Here is a 20,549-nt window from a genome sequence, read left to right as displayed (position 1 = left end):
GGGTGGGAGAAGCTCTGGAGCCAACTGATGCTTCACAAGTAAGATTCACCTTCTGTTGTGTGGGCAGGGCAGTCCCTCCCCCTACCTGGCCGATCCCCTGGCAACGTCTCCCCAGGCGGGATTGGGTGATTGGCTGAGGTAGACGGAGAACTCCAGGTATCCAGCCTGGGGAGGATGAAGCCAGCCCGAACTACCAGGAGCCGCACTGGGATCCGGGGGGCTGCAGGCGACCATGCAAAAGGCACCCCCCATTTGATGTGGGGAGCGGTCATTCCCACCATTTTTATAATGTTCATTTTGAAGTAAGTTTGCGAATTGAACAAAAAAGGAACCTCACCACAGCATTAGCATCTGCTCAGATCAGCTCAGATCTCCCCCTACATACCCCATGGACACACATTTACCGTATGTCTTAGTCGGATTTCCCCCCTCAGTAACGACATTAGCAACAAATTCTAATTCTTAACTGATCATCCTATTTATTATCACGTTTTCAGTCATGTCTCAGACATTCCAATTCTGCATCTAAACAAAGCTGACATTGACCCAGTTAGTTTAGCTCATCCTTTGTACTCAGAAAACATAAAGGAAAGCAATGCATTGTGCTTTTATTGATTTCCCTTTCTGAACACAGAAAAATCACAACTTATCAAGTTACATATCTGATTAGTTGCTATAACCCACAATTACATAGAACCTAAAAAGAACACCCAACACCCTTTATTAAGATCTGTGACAGTTCAGTTTAAAACTCACAGATGGTGAGGCGGTACACATCACACCGTTTATCATTCCAGGTGCCATCACTGTACATTTCAACACATTTTTCTGCCCCTTTCCCTGTGGGCTCATTTTCATACCAGTTTGTATAATTCAGGGACTCCCCGTTCAGGTACTGAAATTCCCCAGGAACATGCCCCTCAGTAATGCCCAGGTAAACATATGTGTTAAAGGATTTAACAAAGCTCATAATAGCATCATTTTCCTTCTTGTTCATTGGAGAAGCAATGGTGCCATGGGCTGCTTTGCAGATTCTTACTGAATTGTTAAAATCAGCCGTTTTTTCAGTGCTGGCAAACACTTTACTGCCAACTGTTACAATCTTTCCACTCAAGGCCAAGGCTGAAAAACAAAATGGAAGACCCGATTAGTCCTATTAGATGACAGAAGCGATCCAGCAGTAAATCACACTGTGCATGTTGAAGTTAACTCTTTATTACCAAGAACAGGATCTGCACAGGCTTGGCAGAGAGTCTGGTTTAACGAGCACAGGAACTGTTTCTCAGTAGGTCTTGCCCTATGTATCAGTTACTAAGACTAAAGATTCCCACCTCCCAAAGCTGTCTTCCTCTCCAGAGTCCACCCCACCCTCCCAGCAATCAGAGACTGCATCTGCGTGCTTGTCTTTGCTCCTCCTGCTTCATGCCTCTTCTGGTTTGGGGAGACCAGGGAGAGAGGAGTTGGTTGCAGCAAGAGGGGACGATGCCCAAGACCGTTCACCAGCCTGACTCAACTCTGCGTCTTGGCCTCCCTCCTCCCATTCTCCTGCTTCAGTTTCTGCCTCTCATTCTGGACTCTCCTCTGCCACAGACTCTCCCAGTTCACTAAGCCCTGTCCCCCCTCACCTTATGGAAGGAAGCAATTATTTAAATAAAAAAAGGTACCTCTTTCTATTATGGTGATTCTGTATTTGATTTCCTTAAGGTCATCTTGCAGTTTAGGATCCTCCGATGCAGACAGACCTGTGAACAGAAGTGACAATTATTAATTTATTTTGTTTTATCCGTTTGTATGGTACTTTGAAATTCACAAGACAAGATAACAGTTTTTCTTAACAGATGCCTTGAATAGGAATGGATTCTATAAAAGTGGTGTTAAAACATTAAAAATAAAAAGTGCACCAAGCATATTGGTTTTGTTTTTCATCTGAAATAAACACATTTTGCTGCAGTAAATGGACTTGTGATATATTTGTTATCCAGATTATGAACTGGTGAGAAATGTTTCTTATACATTGGAAAGAAAATGCTGGTTTTGTCTGACTAACTATTCAGGCTGCATTCCTATGCATGATTACCTAGGAGTAAGCCCTAATGAATATACTGGGATTTACAGTTCTGAGTAAACATGCCTAGTTTGCACTTGCCAATAATTCCAGGAGTTTTCAGACTGCACACCTAGTATCTTTATCAGATCTTTTTAACACCAATGATGACAGAGGAGCTACTTTAAAAGACAGATTGCCCAACATAACTGTGATGTGTATTGCAGAGGGTTCTAGTATGGACTGCTGCATTCATTCAGTTAATGTAGGGCCACATAGAGACCTCAGAAGTCTGTGACATGCCTTGCACACTCTGTGTAAGATGTCTGTCCTAGGATGTTCTCCAGAATCATTACGTAAGCACATCTTTGCTGTTGTTGGCATCCGACTGTCTCAGGAGACAATGGAAGAGTGTGTCTTCAGGGGCAAAGTCTAACAATTGGAGAGTTACAACGCCTGCTGTGGCTGTAGAGACTGATAGGGGAGAGATATGTTTTATTGCTGGTGGGTCAAATGAAAGCGTCCATTTTTGCTGCTACTGGTACACTATGGTGTTTCTTAACTCTCTGTGCTCCTCCTAGAATATATACTAATTTTGTACTCAAGGGCTGGGTTAGGGCAGCTATGGCAGCCAAAACAGGGTTACAGAGAACCAAGAGGGAATCATCAGTATATTTGGGTGTATCCCAAAGTTTGCAGAGGTAGAAAAAAATATATTTTGTGGGGGGGATGCCTGAGAGGTAACCCAGCCTCATAGCCTGATGTGGACTGAGCATGCTCAGTGGGCACAGAATGCCTCATGGCTCATGGATAGGGGAAACTGGGGAGTGTGGGATTGGTGGGAGGGAATATCCTGAAATAAGGCATGGCTGACATTGCATACTGAACATAGAATCATAGAATTGTAGAGTTGGAAGGGACCACGAGGGTCATCTAGTCCAACCCTGCAATGTAGGAATCTTTTGTCCAACGTGGGGCTCAGACCAATGGCCCTGACATTTAGAGTCTCATGCTCTAGCGACTGAGGAGCACTCAACACTGCACCATCATCACTGATGATATTGATGATAATATAAATAACTTGTTCTCTGCAAATCCTCAGGGGTTCCTGAGAAGACAAATCGATCTGGAAAAAGAGGTTTCCTTGGTAGATACTTTGAAAACTATTTTTCTTCTCTATCAGTTCACTGATCAAAGGGGAAGCCTGGAGGGGATAGCAACCAGCTGATGGACTGAGATTTTAAAACCAAAGAAATGTTGTGTCTGGAGTGCTGACCTGATTCGGCCAGAAAAATTCATTTTGTTCAATTACTGTCAGCTTTGAACCCTGAATATTCTTGCGGAACGATTTTTGCAGAATGACTTTTGCAAGAGGATAGTTTGCAAGAGGATATGCTTCCCTCTAGTGGCCTGGCTGTGGGACGCAGGTGGCGCTGTGGGTTAAAGCCTCAGCGCCTAGGGCTTGTCGATCGAAAGGTCGGCGGTTCGAATCCCTGCGGCGGGGTGCGCTCCCGCTGCTCGGTCCCAGCGCCTGCCAACCTAGCAGTTCAAAAGCACCTCCGGGTGCAAGTAGATAAATAGGGACCGCTTACCAGCGGGAAGGTAAACGGCGTTTCCGTGTGCAGCTCTGGCTCTGGCTCTGGCTCTGGCCAGAGCAGCGATGTCACGCTGGCCATGTGACCCGGAAGTGTCTCCGGACAGCGCTGGCCCCTGGCCTCTTAAGTGAGATGGGCGCACAACCCCAGAGTCTGTCAAGACTGGCCCGTACGGGCAGGGGTACCTTTACCTTTACCTAGTGGCCTGGCTATATATTATCGAGTCCAGTGGGAATTTGATGCTGAGAATATGCATTTGCACAGAACTAACGAACTTAGCTGGAATTACTTTTCTAGTTCATCAGTATTCTTGCAGGGGCAATGAAAAGAATAATTAATATTTGGCGCTTGTAGGCTGTTTGGTGACTTTGTATTTCACAGCAGGTTTATGGTTTCGCATTTATGGCCTTATTCATTGGGATTATATGTGCTTTCCCCCTGTAACTTTCCCATAAACTCATTTAGCTTGGCTGTGATTCTCAAACTCTCTTTGGAAACATTCATTACATTTTCAGAGCACTAAACAGCTGAACTGGAGGAGATGAAGGTGCCCGTCAGCCCTGCGTGGCTCCCTGAAACAAGCATTTTGGGGCAAGGAATGTAGCAACAGACCCAATCTGGGCATCTTCCCTGCTCCTTCTGCCCTGGTTGATGGCTGTGGATGTGGCGGTGCCTATGCCCCTCCCTTAAGCCCTGCCATTTCCAGCCAGGGGTTTGGACCATAGCCTAAGGAACACTGTGTGGCTTAGGTGTGCTGAAGCCAAGGACAATTAATAATTTTATAAACTTCAACAGTACTGAAAGGAGTTAAAAAATTAAGGAGTGCATTCACCAGAAGGTGAGAAAATGGGGAGAGGGTTTTGTGAGTGCAGAAAATAACAAATGAATAAAAGTGAAGGGGGGGAACCCACATGTCAGTTCACACCAGGCCATAGTTTAGTGCTACGTTAGCAAGCTAGAAGAAGCACAAGTATTTATTTTATTTTTATCAAATTCATATACCACCCCACACCCACAGGTCTCATGTTCCTTGCTCTCTTATCTTTCCATGTGGCTGGGAGAAAGACTTCTGCAGCACTTAGGGCAGGGGTCAGCAAGGTTTATCTTGCCTGGGTCAGATCGGTCCCGCAGAGATCCCTCCATGGGCTGGATCGCACACGGGATTTTCGGCGTCTGCGTACACGCAATTTTTGACCCCACAGAAGCGAGTTCCTGTGCCGCACTGCGTCGTTTAGCATAGCATGAGAGCAGGAGGTTCAGTTTGGGGGCAGCTTGTGGGCTGGTCAAACAACCTCTGCAGGCCGCTTTTGGCCCATGGGCCTTAGATTGCTGACCCCTGACTTAGGCTGTATACAAAGCCACATATTTAAAGCACCCACCCACCCAGGTACAGTGCTTTTTTTCTAAAAAAAGGTTTAGGGGTACTCTCATTTTCCTACCTATATTGAAATACTGCCCCTCAATGAGGCCAAACTTAGATTCACGAAATGTTTTGGGGTGTTTGTACCCCTGCATCCCCCCAGAAAAATGCACTGCCCAGGTATCCTGGGAATGGTAGTTTGTTAAGAGTGCTTTGAGTTGTAGCTCTGTGAGGGCCAAACAACATTTCCCAGGGTCCTTTAGGGAGGGCAGGTGTGCTTTGAATGTCCAGCAGCTGCCTCAGCGATTTGTAAAGTAAAGCACGTGATGTCTCCCCCTTGAAATTGATGATCTCATAATAATGTGCTGCTGGTCTCTGCCCACCTTATTATTGAGACTGATCACCTATCACTGGATTTAGTTAAGGGGCAAAGTGCTTAGTGAAAACCAGAGGTGACCATCCCCACTAGGCATGGGGTTTGACGTTCTGTCATTTCATCATGTTATTCTAACTCAGACTCAGTCGGCTGTGGTTTGCATTTTGTTAAATTTGTATGGTCTTGGCCTGACCTGGTGTTTTGTGAAAATAACATTATTGTTTCCAGCTCTCCTGACAGTGTTGTGAGCGTTGCTTATGTAATGGGTATCACTATTTACTGTACTGCTTCTGTTATTCGTTGCCCATCAACAAGTAACCAGGTGGATGCCCCAGGAGTATTGTGATTTGTTTGTCTTGCAGTGTCACATTGATTCTGACATACCTCTTTCTATATTTTTGGAATCTAGTGGGGTTTGTGTTTGCAACTGAACAAAACACTTTGTTTTACTATTTGCCAGTTTTAAAGTTTGCTCAGTCTTCAATTGTGCTGTTGTGCCCTGTCTATGTAGTTTTACTTTAAGCCACGGGTCAGCAAACATCTTAAGCAGGGGGCCAGTCCACTGTCCCTTAGACCTTGTGGGGGGCAGGACTATATTTTGAGGGGGGAAATGAATGAATTCCTTTGCCCCACAAATAACCCAGAGATGCATTTTAAATAAAAGCACACATTCTACTCATGTAAAAACACCAAGCAGGCCTGACAAATAACCCAGAGACGCATTTTAAAGAAAAGGACACATTCTGCTCATGTAAAACAGGATTCACGGACCATCCACAGGCTGGATTTAGAAGGCGATTGGGCCGGATCCGGCCCTTGGGCCTTAGTTTGCCTGTCCATGCTTTAAGCCTTGTAGTGCTGTGCTCTCTTCTCCCGTACTTATAATGCATCCTTATCGTAACTTCATATTGTGACTGTAAACTATGCTGGATGCAACACCCAGTGTAGTAATTTACAGTATAGGCCATATTTTTGCTTCCATCCACTGCCATCTCTCCTCCAGGCTCCTCCGTCTGGTTATGATACTTTTGTTCCTCGGGGCATTAATGTCTAAGCAATTATGATTTTGCAGATTAGCGAGCCATTTCATTGGTAGGATTACCTCAGCTACTTCTGGGAGATGATCAGAGAACCATTATTTCTTTAAAAACACACACACAAAAAAAATCCTTTATGTACTAGTGCCAGTGGTTTTTTAAGGAGGGACTCAGGGGGTACTCAGTACCTGACCTCTTTTGTTGTTGTAAAGTGTGTCACTTGGGTAACAACTTCATGGTTTTTCTAGGAAAAAGCACAGACTAGTACTATTAAGCTTTACTAACTTATCCCCTCACCCCTATCATATAATATATCCAGAAAGACAGAATATTAATATGAATGTTAATGGCTACCATCAAACCTTAATAAAACAGAGTTCAATGGAATATACATTTCATCACATCAGCTCGGACAGTAACTCCAAACACCAAACAGAGCACCATTAGCATAATAGCCAGGGTTCAAAATCATTGTCGTTAAATTCATGATTATTCTTATTTTTTAAATCTAGTACCATAAAATATTGCTAGCACTTGCATGAAACCCAAGTGGCTTGGACAATTGGCAAAGAAGAGAAGAGTTGGGATTTGATATCCCGCTTTATCACTACCCTAAGGAGTCTCAAAGTGGCTAACAATCTTCTTTTCCCTTCCTCCCCCACAACAAACACTCTGTGAGGTGAGTGGGGCTGAGAGACTTCAGAGAAGTGTGACTAGCCCAAGGTCACCCAGCAGCTGCATGTGGAGGAGCGGGGAAGAGAACCTGGTTCACCAGTTTACGAGACTACCACTCTTAACCACTATACCGCACTGGCAAAGAGTGAACATGGCAAAACTCACATTCAAGTTCAATTACTGTGAAATTTTCCAACATCTCTAATCTCAACCTTAGACAAGCACAAAGATCTGAATCAGACTTTTGCCTCCACGCACATAGCAAATTTACCGTATTTTTATTTTCTTTCAGTTACATCCTGCCTTTATTCCACCATCACTGAAACCATTGCGGCATCCATGAGGTTGCCAAGTGGTCACCCATCCAAGCAGTGAGCAGACCTTGGCCTGCTTAGCTTCAGCAAGGTGGCAGCTCCAAGTATCTCCAAGCCTTATCCTAGGACTGAAAGAAGCACATTCTGAGAGAGTAGGACTATATCTGTTGACTCCACCCCGATTCCATACAGCTCGTCACTTCCACTCCAACATCCGAGCATTTAGTGTGACCTCTGAAAAAGGGAGCCTACAAACATAAATTTGTGTGACTAGGATTTCCAGTCATACGAGAGACCAGGTGCATACAGTTTGTAGGTTTATCTTTTTAGACGTTGCACTAAATGTGCATATGTTGTGGAAAGAGCTGGTAGGACATACGATGCAAGAGACAGGGCCAAGAGGCGCACAGTTCCTTGTTCAACCTCCACGCATGTAAAATCTACCTGAAGGCAAACACTTGGACTCAAATGCTATTTTAAAGATGATACCCATAGTCACCTGGTATCCCATGATCTCCCTTCTCGCCTTGTCTGCCCTTTAACCCTTGCGGTCCAGGGTGTCCAGGAGGACCTGGAGGACCTGCTGAAGTGAAAAATAGAAGGATGAAAACCTGGCACACACGTTAAAGACTGTCTGCATTTATTTCACATTCATCTTTAGAACTATGTAAACTAGAACTGAGCAAAATGCAACAAAGAAGGAATTCTCTTTTGAGGGTTTTCAAACATTTGCATTACAAGCACAACACCTTAAAGGGAGTCTGCAGAATCACACTAGAATCTTATCCCACTCTATAATGTCAATTGCCTTTTAGTTAAAAAGAAAGTTTGTACATTTTGGAGAAATGCTGGGATAAGCAGGTTACTTGTCTGTAGCATTTGGTTTAGTCCCACATCCATAACAGATGTGGATCAGTTTGTCCTGTAGGCAAACTCCAGCTACAAGAATAGGATGCAGAAGCAATCTAGGGAAGCTGTTACCAGGGAAGCAGGGAGGGAATCCAAAAAAGCACAGGTCCAAATGGTACAGACCGTGAGTTTTCCACATGGTCCAGATTCATGTGTCTTTTGATATGACCATGTAATCAATCAGTAACCTTCCAGTTTTACTCCATAGAAAGCATGTATTTGGATTTTAAGAATGTGGAAATCATTTTCTCTTGAACATATTCCTGTTAAATTCAGTTGTGAAACGCAGACACTTCACATCCTCCTGCTCACATCTCCCAGGCCCTTGATTATATCCAAGCTTACCTATAAGTTGTGGACATGTTTCCTGAGCATCACTGGTTACAAGCAGAGCAGCCACTGCCACGAGGATGTGAACCAACTGGGATGAAGGCATCCTTTTCAATCAGCTAAATGAAGCGGGGTGGGGGTGGGGAGAGAGGTGTAGGTGCATCACAATAATTTTATTCTGTTATTTCCTTTTTCATCGTTTTGCTTCTGGATAGTGTGAATTGGGTAGGTTTGCCTTTAAACTGAATTGTATTCCCCCCCCATCCCTAGTTACAACAATATAAAATGACAATATTAAAATCAGTGGGGGAAAATTACCATCAAAAGAATAACGTGGAACCATATCTATCTATCTATCTATCTATCTATCTATCTATCTATCTATCTATATCTATCATCTATCTATATCTATATCTATCTATCTATCTATCTATCTATCTATCATCTATCTATCATCTATCTATCATCTATCTATCTATCTATCTATCTATCTATCTATCTATCTATCTATATCATCTATCTATATCTATCTATCTATATCTATCTCTATCTATCTATCTATCTATCTATCTCTATCTATCATCTATCTATCTATCTATCTATCTATCTATCTATCTATCTATCATCTATCTATCATCTATCTATCTATATCTATCTATCATCTATCTATCTATCTATCTATCTATCTATCATCTATCATCTATCTATCTATATCAACTATCATCTATCTATATCTATCTATATCTATCTATCTATCTATCTATCTATCTATCTATCTATCTATCATCTATCTATCTATCTATCTATCTATCTATCTAGGTGAGGGAAGCTAAACAATGATGAAGCTAGTCATAACTTTGTATTGTATTATTTCAGTGCCTTGAGAAGCCGGCCCAGCTTTGCTTGCTCCCACTCTCCATCTCCGACTCATTCTCTTGAGTGTTATTGGCTGCTAGGTGACATGGAGTTCGTAAAAGGCAAACCTAGCCACTGCCCCCAATGGAGCATGCACTTGTTATATGCTCTTGGTTCCGCTCATCTTTGTAAAGTTTACATTGATAAACTAACTTCCTTGTGAGAATATGGTGGCACAACTCAGAAGTAAGTGCCCGTAAGGATCCATTTATTATGGTATTTTTCTTAAAGATGAATTGATGCCCTTCTCGCCTGCAGCTGTCTTCTTTATATAGGATTTCTCTACTGATTGTTGTTATGATGCTCTTAGAGCTTTTAAAAACATTATATATAAATGCTTTTAAAAAAATAAATAGATATTCTCAATAAAATATGATTGGAATGAATTGAAAGAAGAAGGAAAATCTAAATGAGCACCTGATTTTATTTATCTTTACCCAGAAGTAAATTTAACTATCCAATGACCTTACTCCAAAGTAAGCATGCAACCTGAGAAATGTAAATGCTACACTAACAACACAATCCATATATATAAGAAATTTCATGAAGTTAAATGGGGCTTATATAGGATTTCAGCCTAAAACAGAGCAGTTTGACTTACCTTCTTCTTCCAACACCGAATACTGCAGAAGAGCTAAAAGGGTCCATTTATAGTATGTGTTATTTGATATATATGTTCATGTTAGATAGCGGTTGGCTTAACTTGATTTATCCCCCTCCATTTTATTTGCATAGTTGCTTCATTACATAAAAGACGGAATGGTCAACAGCCCATATTGATTCCCTAACTTTTTGAAATAAGATCTAACATAACAATGAACCTTTGAAAAATATTTCTGCTGAGGATTGTTTGCAAAATATAGGGTTTCTATACAACTTAATATAATTAATAAATAATGATATATCCAGTGCTATTTTCGGAGGGGGGGGGGACAAATCAAGACATAGTGCACATAAGCTACAAGCTGTTCTCAGTAGATCTCTATGAAAACACACAACCTTTGTATATATTATTTCCCCACATGATGTAGAATCTACACCTATGAAAAGGTTTTTAGTAATCTGACACACCTGACCTAGAACATTCAACACAGGAAGACATACAGCTCTTCTAGGTCAAACACTCTGTTTTTCACCTTGACATTGGGACAATGTCAATCAATAATCCACCACCGCTATGTTCTTCTCTGGACTTAAGGGGTATTATACTATGTCCAAAAGGGTTTTAGTACTTTAGACACGGCACAGACCCCGCCCATAGACACACATAAGCCGTAACAAAAAAACTGACTTGAGAGATTTGTGAGAATGCCTGATTCATGCCGTTCTTCCCAGTCAAAAACAAAAAAGCGCGCATGTGTGTATAGGCATAGGATTACAGAAACATTTATATGAAGACCCTTTATCATATGTTACCATTATCTGAGGGGAAGGTTTCCTGACTATGGCTGGGGTAAGACCGGATGCACGAGAGAAAGAGCCAGCTCTGTGGCTGCATGCAGAAATTATGGGATTTTCTTCTAATGGATGTCCAGTTGATCCTCTCTCTGCCTGTTTTCTGCCATCTTTGCATTTAAAGCAAGCTTTGAGTTTACCTGCTTTGAAATGGTAGATGTTGATCCTATAGATTTTAGTGGTTTTAAACGACCGAGACAATCTCTAGCGTCTTTTAAATTGCTTTGTTAAGACAATGTACCTATATTTTAAATATTGATGTGAGCTGCTGCTTATAGACAGTGCCACCACAGGCTTCCACCATATAAGGAACAGTGGGATACAAATGTTCTCTCTCTCTCTCTCTCTCTCTCTCTCTCTCTCTCTCTCTCACACACACACACACACACACAGAAAACACACACACTAGCACAAGCAAACATACAGTATTTGTTTTATTAGGGCACCTCTCTTCTGAAATACTGCTTGATATAGTATTTTATGGTCCCAGCATTTTAATTTTGTGCATGTATGCAGAAGAGTTGTGCTGAGCTGAGTAGTGCCAGAAAGATTCATTTAGATTTAGAAAGGGGGAGCAGATTCAGAAGTTTGGAGAAACTCCAAGTTATAAGAACTTACTATTGCTTTAAGAAACACTGGGAACCCCCAGAGAAAGCAAAACAGCAACTGCCCCGAAGGATCAAAGAGTCAAAGCACAATCTTTGCATGTTTACTCAGGGGTAAGTTTCACTGAGTTCAGTGGCACTTGTGTCCAAAGACAGGATCCCACTGTGAGACTAAGACAGGACTCTGCTATGAGGTGGCTCAAAGCACAAGAGCCATCTATGTGCGCCCTGGGTGTAGATGATTTGTATTAACAATTTTTCAGCCAAAATGGTAAAGATAGACTTCAGAACCAATTTCAATGTCCGCATTCAGGCTGCAGAATAAGCCAGCACTAGATGAGCAGTTCAATGTGGTCATGGACCAAGCAACCATGACAAAAACCACAAACGCAAACTGAGAAAAACAATGAACCCCATCCCTACTCCCAGGTAAACCATGTATAGGATTGCAGCCTCCACTTCTCAGCCTGTATCTGTTGGGATCTGGTTTCAGAAACAATTTTAGATTACTCAATTGAGTCATATGTGGCTAGGCAGAAAGCCCTCATATATAAGCTCTCCAAGTACAGAGCTCTCTGTATTGAGGCACCTTGTAAACAGAGCTTTGCTCTCTCTACAGTGTGGAATTAAGCCTTTTACAAATAATGTCTCATAATAGAATTCCTCTCATTAAAAGCAACAGTACTTGGACAAGTTCCCAAGCACTCTTCAATGCAGCGAACATCCTGTTTCTCAAACATTCCGCTGGAAATTATTCCTCTCGGCAAATACTGTTTACCGATTATACATGTAATATTTAATTAGCTTTTTCTAATGCACAGACTTTGGAGGAGGGCCAGTCGGTTGGCTCAGTTTTGTGGGTGGAAACAGCAGGCCTGCTCTCTCTCCTCCATCACATGTTCACTATTCATGTGTTCACTGAGTAGGGTCATGGGAGTCATGCATGCAGGAATTGTGATGCCCTTTAAAACCTCTGGCTGCCCACCTATGTCTCTGTTGTTCCTGAAGAGCCAAAAGGTCACTAATGCCCTGTTTACACGTCACCTAGAGTGGTATGGTTAACACATCTCCATAGCTGCTGCAACAGAACTCCAGGTGTGCAGGGCTTTTTCTCAGCCGGAACTCTCCGGAACACTCCAGAACTCAGTTCTGGCGCCTCTCAGGTGGGCACCATTGCCATTCTAAGAGAACAAGGGAGGTGTTCATCATGAGTTTGGGCACCTCTTCTTCTAGAAAAATAGCACTGCAGGTACAGCAATAACATATCTTCAGCACAACTATTTACAATTGCTGAGACAGATGTATAGAAGGGCAAACTATTCCCCATTAGAACACTTCATTTTTTTAATCCAAATTTTCCTGTCAATTTTTGTCTGTCTGTCTTCCTTCCGTCCTTCCTCTCTTTCTCCTAAAGGTGAAATGGAAACTTTCTGGCCTATAAAAGGCCCCTTAAAAAGAAAGTAAAAAAGAAAGCAGTATATCTTCCCAAGGTAACGGGAAATCAAAATCTATTGCTGTTTTAGGTTGATACTAAAACAAGTGTGCCTGAAGAAATACTGAACTCAGATTGCCGGCTATGCAAGAAATATCCTGGTAGCATAAGCTGCTGCTTTGACTTTGCCAGGCAAGAATTCACATCAGCTCTTGGGGGTGTTCTTCCTTTGGTCTGTTTTTTTAATTTTAATTTTGAGTTGAAATAGTGTAAATAGAACAAAAAGGAGACTCATAATCATCATCAAAAGCACAGCATTATTTGATATATCAGGATGCAACATTCAACATTCTGAAGGAGCGAGCCCTCCAACATTTGCAGGCTGTTTAAAGGTTGTGCAGTGTAGTATAGTAGTCTCATCCTTGCTACTTCAGTACACTTTATTAATGATTGACAGGCAAGTCCTCCAAGTACACCCTTCCTTCAGGCTAAGCTGTCCATTAACTGGCCATTGTAAACATAATGAAATACCATATTGGGTCAAACATCTGCTGTTATCAGCTGCTGCTCCAGACACTCAGATGCACAAGTGCTAAAGAAGTGTGTTTAAACCTCTGTTTCCAATAGGCTCAGGGCTGGTTTAATCCAAATAGCAGAATCACAGGAAAACAAGCTTTTCCTGGACTGCACCATTTCAGAATATTGGGGGTGGGGAGTCACATGACTGCTGGCCTTGGCATTCCTCACAATGGTGTAAGGTACTATTTCCTGACTGAGGGCTATTGTGACTGGAATTGGGAATCACTGTCATCACTCTCATAGTAGAATCAGAAAATTGCAGAGTTGGAAAGGATGCTGAGCATCATCTAGTCCAACCCCCTGCAGTGCAGGAAGCTCAACAAGGGGTTCCCCATTCAATTTGAAACCATACAGACCCTGCTTAGCTTTGCAAATGTGATAGCAGTTTTATTCCTGCACCACTAGGATATTGATTAACTGAGAAGCATCAGAATCGCACATGAGGAGAATTGTGGTTCATGTTCCATTATTCATTTGTCTAGTTGGATAAATATACCACGTCTTATGTTTTCCTAAGTACCAATTAGATGTTTTATGAAATACTAGGAAATTATGCTGAGATCTATTTCTTTGTGACTGATGGTGGAGTATTGCCAGCTACACCTGTGCCTTGAAAGCCAAAAATTCATGCAAAAATCACGAAAGACAACAAACACATAACTTCACAATCATTTTCAATATATTTGAATATGCATTTGAACATCGATGATTCTGCTTTGCTTTAGATCTAACAGATAAATCTTTTTTTAAAAAATATTTTAAATGTTTCTAAGCATGGAAATCCTAATTTTCTTGATTCTATGTGGCAGATGTGGGTAAAAAAATAAATCTGATTTTTATCTGCAGAACCACAATTCCCAGAAGCCAAGGCAGTTTTGTTGGTTTAGGATTGTAATGTAGATAGAGGAATCTGACTAGAATTCACAGACAGTGAGACGATACTGGTTGCATTTTTTGTCATTCCAGGATCCATCCGTTTGCATCTCAACACAGTTTTCAGCTCCCTTGCCATTTGGTTCATATCGACGCCAGTTTGTATAATTGACAGCCATTCCATCTAAATATTCAAATTCTCTCGGAATAGGGCTCTCCTTAATTCCCAGGTAGGCATATTGGTTTTTCTCTTTCACAATCTCCAAAATAGCATCATTCTCCTTTTCATTCATGGGTTTTGCAACAGAACCCCCAGAATTCTGGCATGTTTGAAGTATGGTTTCGAAATCAACTACCTTTGCATTGGTGGCAAATATTTTATGTCCTGCTTTGTTTATCATTCCTTTGAGAAGAAGCACTGCAACAGAGAAGAAAAATCATGGTTATCTATTTTGTACTATATTGCAACAAAAATTGATGCATGCGAGCCACTGCTACATTTTATAGCATCAAGTGAAGAACATGCATGTATAAACTAGGAATGGGTAAATCAATCTTTCTCCAGGCAGTATTACTTTTTTGTGTGTTGTCCCGATCTCACATCATCCACATTACTGTGCATTTCCATTTTTTCTAAAAAATATATAAATGCACAAAATGTATATTTTAAAATGCTTTCTTTCTCTAAATGCAAATCGAGGGATGATGTCTTGAAGCCCCATAGAAAGCACCAGATCTCCCCTTTTAAAGATAGACAGAGCTCCAACCTCAAAGAGCGAGGTTCGATGTCCGATTCCTCATTTCTGCTACTGCAGAAACTCCCATGGCCCTTACTCTATGAACATCGGAGCACCAATATCAATAGATCCAAAAGGGGCCAAAAAGAAGACTTGGATCTGAGCAACCAAATGCTTTCTCAGTCCCCTGACTTGCCCCCAAACCTGAAAGAAAGCTACACCAACCCAGGCAATGGCATAGCAACAGGGTGGGGGAGAACTTGGAGAAGGGAGAAGAAATGTAAGATCACTCCTGGCTCAGCGAGAGCCCAATTGGCATTGAATGTTGCAGATCAACCCCTTTCAGTGCTCCACCCCTCCCCAGTGACTTAAGTTTGCAGCCTAGATGTATTTTAACTCAAAATGGACATTAAAACAAACAAACAAACTGATTTTTGTATGATTATTTTTGAGCCAAATACTGTGTTGACATATTAGGGAAGTGCAAAAGCAGGTGGGCAGCTAGGTTCTAATCTGCATGCTAATCCGAAAAGTGTGGTTCAGGCCACTTCCTAAAACCAGCTCTCATATTATTGCAGGAGTTCTTTGAGGGGGGGGGGGGTAATAGCAATCTTTAGCTTTAACAACAACAACAACAATAATTTGGCTGGGTTTCCCCATCTGGCTGGGTTTGCCCAGCCACTTTGGGCGACTTCCAACAAAAGATTAAAAGTACATTAAAACATCATTAAAAACTTCCCTAAACAGGGCTGCCTTCAGATGTCTTCTAAACGTCAGATAGTTGTTTATTTCTTTGACATCTGATGGGAGGGCATTCCACAGAGTAGGCGCCACTACCGAGAAGGCCCTCTGCCTTGTTCCCTGTAACTTTGCTTCTCACAGGGAGGGAACCGCCAGAAGGCCCTCGGCGCTGGATCTCAGTGACCAGGCTGAACGAACGGAGTGGAGACACTCCTTCAGGTATACTGGGCCGAGGCCATTTAGGGCTTTAAAGGTCAGCACCAACACTTTGAATTGTGCTCGGAAACGTACTGGGAGCCAATGTAGGTCTTTCAAGACTGGTGTTATGTTAAATTTTGATTGGTGATAGGCAATAGAATTTCTCTCTCCCTACCCCTTGCCAAGATAGTTTGAAAGAGGGATTTCTCCTTCTGGTGTGGACACTCACCTTATGTTCACATTTGGTAAACAGGGTGGGGTTTGTTTGTTTGTTTGTTCTTTTACAGTCAGCAGAGAGAGAAAAATAAATAAATGTGTGAATGCAATAGGGAAGTGAGCTTCTCTAAAACCACTTTTAACTCACTTGAAGCTGTCGCTTGACGTTACACAAAAGAAAGTAAGCCAGGATCTCTCGTGTTATTCTTAACATTGGTTTTCAGCAGTCTTAGGAAGGGTAAAAACAAAGAGATTACCTCCTTCAAGCCTCAATATTTTTTGATTCAGACTTCTGAGGACTTCCTGTACTTCTGGATCAAGAGAAGCAGGACGGCCTGTCAATTAAAATAATAAGAGAAAACTGAGCTGAGCTGTGCTTCATTGGCTACAGCAAATCCAGTGTTCTTGCTGTAAAACATTTTTGAAGGACATGTGTTTTGTTTTCAGCGAGGAATAATTCAGCCCATTTGTTGATCTTGAATTTATCAACGACCACCGAAAAATCCCTTCTGGAGTAAGATTTATTCCTAGCATATCAAAGACAGAAATCTCCCTTTCACCATTTAGTTTTAAGCTAGAGAATAAAAACCTATAAAACGGTTAATGCATTTTATTTTGTCCAGTGTTAGATGAGTCAATGAATTGAACACAAATGGGACTGTAACATCTGTAGCAGGTATCCTGCATGAATTCTAATTAACTTTCAAAGTCATTGATTCCAAACAAGCCTAATCTAATTGTGGTGCATCCCATGCACTACTCATTTTTTTCCTTTCTTTTAAGTCCTAAATTAGCTGCCTATTGATAATATATACATGAGGGTGGAGCTAACTCAATCAAAAGTAATTCCAAGCAAAGCATGAACCTTTCAAAAGGACGTTGGGGTAAATCTTATGTGATCAATCAAACAGTTTGGTATCATTTTGAAAATCAGTCTCTGAAGCATGATACATAAGGCATATGCTGAACCTCAAGAGACATTGTACCAAAGTGTAATTGATAAATTAATCTGTGTCTGTGCAGTGAGCCAGATATTTCACCAACAGATTGAAAGCCCTTGTCTGCACTGTGTTTACTTGATCTTGTAGATGTCCTAGGCACAGACCAGACTTTGTACAAGGCCATACAGGGATGAAGAGGCTTAGTTCCTTACCTTTATAATAGCATGAATTGTGTTTTATTATGCTTGGGGTATTCATTTATCTGAGTCGATTCAACATTAGCTTGGAGGCAATTAGGGATGGTTTCAATTTTGGTTCCTCTCAGTTTCTGATTTTTCCAAACTCAGTTTCAGTTTTGCACATTTTTTACATCTGTTTGTAATTTATTTATCTTTTTTTAAAAAATAAAATAAAAATCCTCATGAAAATTCACCAGGATTTTGGTGCAAATTTATCCTAAGATACGTATTTTGTCTGTATATGGATTGCCTAATATACACATCTTTGTGAAGCAATGTCTAATATAATGCATATTTGCAAGCATATTCATGAATATATGCATCTTTATATACACTTTACCCTCTTATATTCGTTTTGTACACAGTACATTACTTGGCTAGACTTAGATTACAAAGTTCGGGGAAGAGTGAATGTCAAAAGATGACTGTGTTTCAGTTCACATGTTGTAATGTGAAATGGATCAAATTTCTTCTTCATCCCTAAAAGTAATTAATAATTGTATCACCTAAGCGTACAGGGAAACTTGTCACAACAGTTTTCCTGGCTCTCTTTTTATTATATTAAAGGTTATGCAATTCCTTTTTACCTTCTGGGCCTCTCTCTCCCTTTTCTCCCTGTTCACCTCTTGGCCCTGGTGGACCAGGAAGTCCATCTCTTCCAGTAGCACCTGGCAGACCATTAGGAGGGCCCATTGGACCTAGAAGGAAATACAAGAACAAAGATATGCAAAGCACTCCTCAATGGTACACCATAGAAGTAGAGACAAAAGAATAATTTCAAGGCTGCAGGTGCCCTTCAAGGAAGCAGATTGCATTACAGTCTGCGTAACTCAATACCATAGTTCAATCTTCTTGGAATGATGACTCAGAAACCAAAATCTTACTACAGTATCTCTTGTCCCTGAAGATATAAAAACCTTATTTCATGGGCAATGAAATATGATGGCACATCAGCTAACCTTTTTAGTGTGTGCACACAAATCACTGAATACCTCTTAGCTGCTCACTGAATATTTTGATCACATATAAAAGGAACAATTTAGTTATTCTTTCTTTCCCAAAGTATTTTTTTGGAAAGATTCAGGAAATCATCCTTCTAGTACAAAAGTAGAAGCAAACTAAGAAATCTCCTTTCTTGAATGCATTGCCTGATAATTCACACAGTTAACATTTTTTTATTTGCTCGATACATTGAATTACCCAATCCAATTTTGTTTATGACCAAGCATAAGGAGAGACATGAAGACAGTCTTCAAATATTGGAAGGGCTACCACACAGAAGATGGGGTAGGCTTATTCTTTGTCCTAAAACATTAGGAGAAATGAAATACTAGGAGGCACTTCCAAACGGCAGTGCAACAATCTGCCTTGGGAGGTAGTGGGTCTCCTTCACTGAATGTATTTGAGCAGAGGATGCTGGACAGCCATCGGTCAGAGATGTTGTAGTTGTGTCCTGCAAACCTCTAGTGAGTCACAGTTTTCAATTCGTTTTGGTGGGTCACAAGTTATGCAGACCTAATCTGAACATTTCTAGGGACTAGTGGGACCATGGTTTCTTGAAAACACCATGACTTTAGTTTTCTTGTAATTCACAGCCAGCTGTTCTCTTTGGCAGTTACCTGAGAATGCCCTCATCAATCTTTTTAGGCCCACTTTATGTGGAAAGGAGCTCTCATGATCAAATTGATGAATGTGTGTGTGTGTGTGTGTGTGTGTGTGTGTGTGTGTGTATGTGTTTGTGGGATCCTTAATGGTCCCTGATCCCCACCCCAATTTTACCCAAATCATGATCCCTCCCCATAGCTGTAATTAAGGGGGATATCACAAAAAGTAAAGGAGCTGGGACTTTTATGACACTCTGCTATTTGAACACTGATATGAATTGGTCTACAATCAGGTGTCTGTAAGATGCAATACTAGTTCATTACCAGCAATTTTTAATACTAGGCTTTGTATTATAATAACAACAAGTTGATACCTGGTGGTCCTGGGTCGCCTTTCATCCCATCACGCCCATCTCTCCCAGGCAACCCACTTGACCCCGGAGTCCCCGGGATGCCTGGAACTCCTGCACATTTGTCTCCTGCCTGTCCAAGACATGGAAGAGTTAAAACGGTGACTACTACTGCCGCATGAAGGAACTGGGACAAGACTTTCATTTTTGACCAGCTGTAAAAAAAAGAGAGAGCATACATTTAAAATAGCACAGCATTTCTCTCAGAATGAGCTCAGTCATATTATTCATTAAAAAATAGTGAAAGCCGTTAGTTCTAAACTGTGAAACTTCAAATGTTAAATAATTTTGGTTTCGGTCATTCGAGGTGTCTCTCCCCCCCCCCCCATACTGCTTATCTCGAACAAAGACAGACGAAGGTCAATATTACAAAAGGAAATAATGACGATACAAGATGTTGTGATGAAATATTTCCAGATGATGATGATGTTTCAGCCAGTAATCTTGACCACTAAATGCTAACTGAAGTCAACTTACCCTTGTGTTCCACCTGGATAGGAAAGAAGGTTTCAAACCATGCAATTTATACAGTGCAGCTGCACAGCTGGCTTGATACTCAAGTAGAAATTTGATATACACTTGTGGACGTAGATGGAAGTTTGGTAAGGGTGGGTTTGAAGGAGTCCTTGTTTTATTAATGCACTCCATTTGCTTGGCAAATACTTCAGATATTATGAAGGACCCAGTGATGACATTTCCCTTGAAAACAGGAGTGGAAACACCTCAAGATTTGCTTAGCTAAACGTGGAGGAAAATCTGCAGGTATAAAGAGGATGATTCCAAAGAACCGAAACCTCAATAAAAAGATATAAAGATTTACGCATTGAGGGAGGGTGAACGCCATTCAAAAAATTGAAGGACTTACATGAAACTCAGTCCCTTTACAGTTAACACATCATGCTTTTCATCCTTTGGAACTAGTTTCCTGCAACACACTGCAGGAACATGGAGTGAAGGACCCTGT

The 20,549-nt window shown here is 41.3% G+C and overlaps 1 protein-coding gene across 1 annotated transcript; it reads right to left on the bottom strand.

Annotated features, from left to right (window-relative positions):
* Positions 1-453: 453 nt before the first annotated feature.
* On the bottom strand, positions 454-19,769 carry LOC307217429 (uncharacterized protein). The gene is made up of 9 exons (XM_079978576.1): positions 19,550-19,769; positions 18,159-18,269; positions 16,649-16,726; positions 14,542-14,917; positions 10,157-10,178; positions 8,656-8,755; positions 7,901-7,984; positions 1,665-1,742; positions 454-1,122 (listed from the first exon to the last, which is right to left on the bottom strand). The coding sequence occupies exons 1-9, from the start codon at positions 19,764-19,766 to the stop codon at positions 746-748; spliced, it is 1,443 nt and encodes a 480-aa protein (XP_079834702.1). The 5' UTR covers positions 19,767-19,769; the 3' UTR covers positions 454-745.
* Between the last annotated feature and the right edge of the window lie 780 nt (positions 19,770-20,549).

This window comes from Podarcis cretensis, assembly GCF_951804945.1.
Source record: "Podarcis cretensis genome assembly, chromosome: 5".
NCBI lineage: Eukaryota > Metazoa > Chordata > Lepidosauria > Squamata > Lacertidae > Podarcis > Podarcis cretensis.
The sequence above is the reverse complement of the archived record's forward strand: the minus strand, read 5'-3'. Positions and strand labels throughout refer to the sequence as shown.